This window comes from Panulirus ornatus, chromosome 12, assembly GCF_036320965.1.
Source record: "Panulirus ornatus isolate Po-2019 chromosome 12, ASM3632096v1, whole genome shotgun sequence".
NCBI classification, from domain to species: domain Eukaryota; kingdom Metazoa; phylum Arthropoda; class Malacostraca; order Decapoda; family Palinuridae; genus Panulirus; species Panulirus ornatus.
Genome location: NC_092235.1, coordinates 22,807,831 through 22,811,490, shown reverse-complemented (window position 1 = coordinate 22,811,490; position 3,660 = coordinate 22,807,831). Strand labels below are relative to the sequence as shown.

Genomic DNA, 3,660 nt, shown 5'->3' with positions numbered 1-3,660 from the left:
TTAAAATTATAATTTTATAGAAAAAAAGGCGGATAAATTTCTTGTTCTCACTGAAACAATTGTGTAAAAAAAGAAAAAAATATGAATGTATCATGAGCAAAATTTGAACATTTAAAGCTATGATTTTATAGAAAAAAAGGCGGGTAAATTTCCTCTTCTCACTGAAACAATTGTGTAAAAAGAAGAAAAAGTGAAAAATTGTGAATCTACCATGAGCAAAATTTGAACATTTAAAACTATAATTTTATAGAAAAAAGGCGGATAAATTTTCACTTCACCCACTGAAACAATTGTGTAAAATGAAGAAAAAATTAAAAGATTGTGAATCTACCATGAGCAAAATTTGAACATTTAAGATTATAATTTTATAGAAAAAAAAAGGCGGGTAAATTTTCTCTTCACTCACTGAAACAATTGTGTAAAAAGAAGAAAAAAAGAAAAAGATTGCGAATCTATCATGAGCAAAATTTGAACATTTAAAATTATAATTTTATTGAAGAAAAAATGGTCTCTTTACCTTGCCATGTCGACGATTGTGTAGAGATAAGAAGTTGAAGATTAGAAAAATAAAGTCTCTCTTTACCTTGCCATGTGGAAGATGTGTAGAGAACAGAAGTTGAAGATGTAAAAAAAATAAAAATTTGTCTCTCTCTTTACCTTGCCATTGTCGAAGATTGTGTAGAGAAAAGAAGTTGAAGAAGATAAAAAAAAAAAAAAAATTGTCTCTCTTTACCTTGCCATGTCGACGATAGTGTAGAGAAAAGAAGTTGAAGATGAAAAAAACTAAAAATTTGTCTCTCTTTACCTTGCCATTGCTGAAGATGTGTAGAGAACAGAAGTTGAAGAAGATGAAGTTTGTTGGTTGATGATGGATGTATTTTTTTGTGGTTCCCTGCCGCTTGTCGTCTGAAGGAATAATACACTGCCGAGGGTGTCCTCCCTTTTTATATATGAGCCAAGACACTTTGGGTCGCCAGCCACCCATTGCCGTGACATAATGGCGTCGCTGCTAAATGAAGGCAGAAAGCTTCACGCCCTTTTGATTTTCGGGGTGTGAGGAGGAGTTCTTGTTGGGTTTTTTTCAAAAAAGAATGAATAAATAAAGAGCCATATTATATGGTGGTCACTGTTATATATTTTTGGGAAGGGTGGATGTGTGTGTGTGGTTTGGAGGGGTATGGTGGAAAATAAGTAGGGCAATATATATATATATATATATATATATATATATATATATATATATATATATATATATATATACATATATATATATATATATATATATATATTCCTATGAGTCCACGGGGAAAATGATGAAACACGATAAGTTCCCAAGTGCACTTTCGTGTCATAATCACATCATCAGGGGAGACACAAGAGAGAAATATAACAGAGGGAGGAGATGAGGGTCGTACCTCAACATGAAGTTACGACCCATCGCCTCATTGCTCGCAAGATGATGGTGCAAGCAGGACCCCCTAGCCTAGCCTAGCCTAGCCTAGCGTGTAGGTTTTCCTTATTTATTACATCCTCTCCTCAATGCAAGCTTTGTTCAGGCTAGGCTAAGGTTTTCCTTCCTTCCTTCTTTCATTCTTTCTTTCTTTCCTTTATTTTTTCTTCTCTTCAGAATTACAAGTTTAGGTTGATAAAAGCAGACAGAAATGGGATTTGGAATTGGCTTTTGATCCGGAGGTGTTCTAAGAGCTTTGGGCAAGATGATGATAGAGCTCTGGGTGTTCTTAGAGCTCTAAGTACTAACATCATGGAGCTCTGGGTGTTTTAGAGCATGGAACTCTGGGTGTTTTAGAGCTTTGAGTGCTAAGATCATAGAGCTCTGGGTGTTCTTAGAGCTTTGAGTGCTAAGATCGTAGAGCTCTGGGTGTTCTAAGAGCTTTGAGTTCTAAGACCATAGAGCTCTGGGTGTTCTAAGAGCTTTGAGTGCTAAGATCATAGAGCTCTAGGTGTTCTGAGAGCTTTGAGTGCTAAGACCATAGAGCTCCAGGTATTCTAAGAGCAATGAGTACCGTGATCTTAAGAGTTTTGAGCACTCTTAGAGCTCCAGGTGTTCTATCATCTGTGAGTATTGAGATCTTAGAGCCTCCAGGGTGTGAAAATAAGAGCTGTTGAGTATTCTTAGAACTCATGGCGTTCTGGGAGCTTAATAAACACTCTGAAAGCCCGGGTAGTTATCCGAGAGCTCGAAAAGGGGGCTCAATTTTCACCCAACGACCTCGGGTCAAAGTCGTGGGGGGGTTTGACAAGTGGGAGTTACCGATGAGCGCTTCTCAAAGAGCCACTTGAGCTCTAGTTCCAGACATCCATCAGGAGCTTAAAAAGGCCACGATAGATAGATAGATAGGTAGATAGATTGATAGAGAGAGAGAGAGAGAGAGAGAGAGAGAGAGAGAGAGAGAGAGAGAGAGAGAGAGAGAGAGAGAGAGAGAGAGGTGGATATTTGAATAGGGAAGACATGACGATCGAGGATGCGTCATTTCCGCGCTCCGGTGGGCGGGTCGCGCAAGCGCATGGAAGGGCGTCCGGCAACGAGTCACCTCCTCCGCCATTTTTGAAAACAAAAGAGAATCGCAAGTTCCGTTCATGGACGCCCGCGCGCGCGCGCCCGCCTTGCTTGACGGACGAACGGATGACGAACGGACAAATGGTTTCGTCAATAACGAATCTTCGTGGCTCGACGCCACGAAATGAACGGAAGCGCGACTTTTGTGCATTTGTGGTTAGTGTAATGTATTGTTTACGTCCAGGTTTAGAGGGAAGGGAGGAATATATAGCTTTTTCTCGATAGATATTGAGAGTTGATATACAATACACGTAATAGATAGATATTGAGAGTTGATATACAATACACGTAATAGATAGATATTGAGAGTTGATATACAATACATGTAATAGATAGATATTGAGAGTTGATATACAATACACGTAATAGATAGATATTGAGAGTTGATATACAATACACGTAATAGATAGATACTGAGAGTTGATATACAATACACGTAATAGATAGATATTGAGAGTTGAATACAATACACGTAATAGAATAGATATTGAAGTTATATACAATACACGTAATAGATAGATATTGAGAGTTTGATATACAATACACTAATAGATAATATTGAGAGTTGATATACAATACACTAATAGATATATATTGAGATTGATATACATATACACGTAATAGATAGATATTAGAGTTGATATACAATACAACGTAATAGATAATAATTGAGAGTTGATATACAATACACGTAATAGATAGATCAACGAGTTGATGGGTAGTTATAAGATGACAGATTTTAGTAGACGAATGGTAGGTTGTTATATAGACCCAAAGAGGGAAAGAAAACGTGGTTTGGTTGACACACATACACACACACACACACACACACATAGATACGTGACACACACACACACACACACACACACACACACACACACACACACACACACACACACATAGATACGTGACACACACACACACATATACATAGATACGTGACACACACACACACACACGTACATAGATACGTGACACACACACACACACACACACACACACACACACACACACACACACATAGATACGTGACACACACACACACATATACATAGATACGTGACACACACACACACACACGT

General features: G+C 37.8%; 1 protein-coding gene across 1 annotated transcript in view; it reads right to left on the bottom strand.

Moving 5' to 3' along the window:
* Nucleotides 1-915, bottom strand: part of LOC139751721 (uncharacterized) — a 6,039-nt gene extending 5,124 nt beyond the window's left edge. Inside the window, exon 1 of the mRNA XM_071667278.1 lies at nt 806-915. Coding sequence (XP_071523379.1) covers nt 806-813 — 8 coding nt within the window. The 5' untranslated portion in view covers nt 814-915. The remainder of the gene's footprint in view (nt 1-805) is intronic.
* Nucleotides 916-3,660: the final 2,745 nt, after the last annotated feature.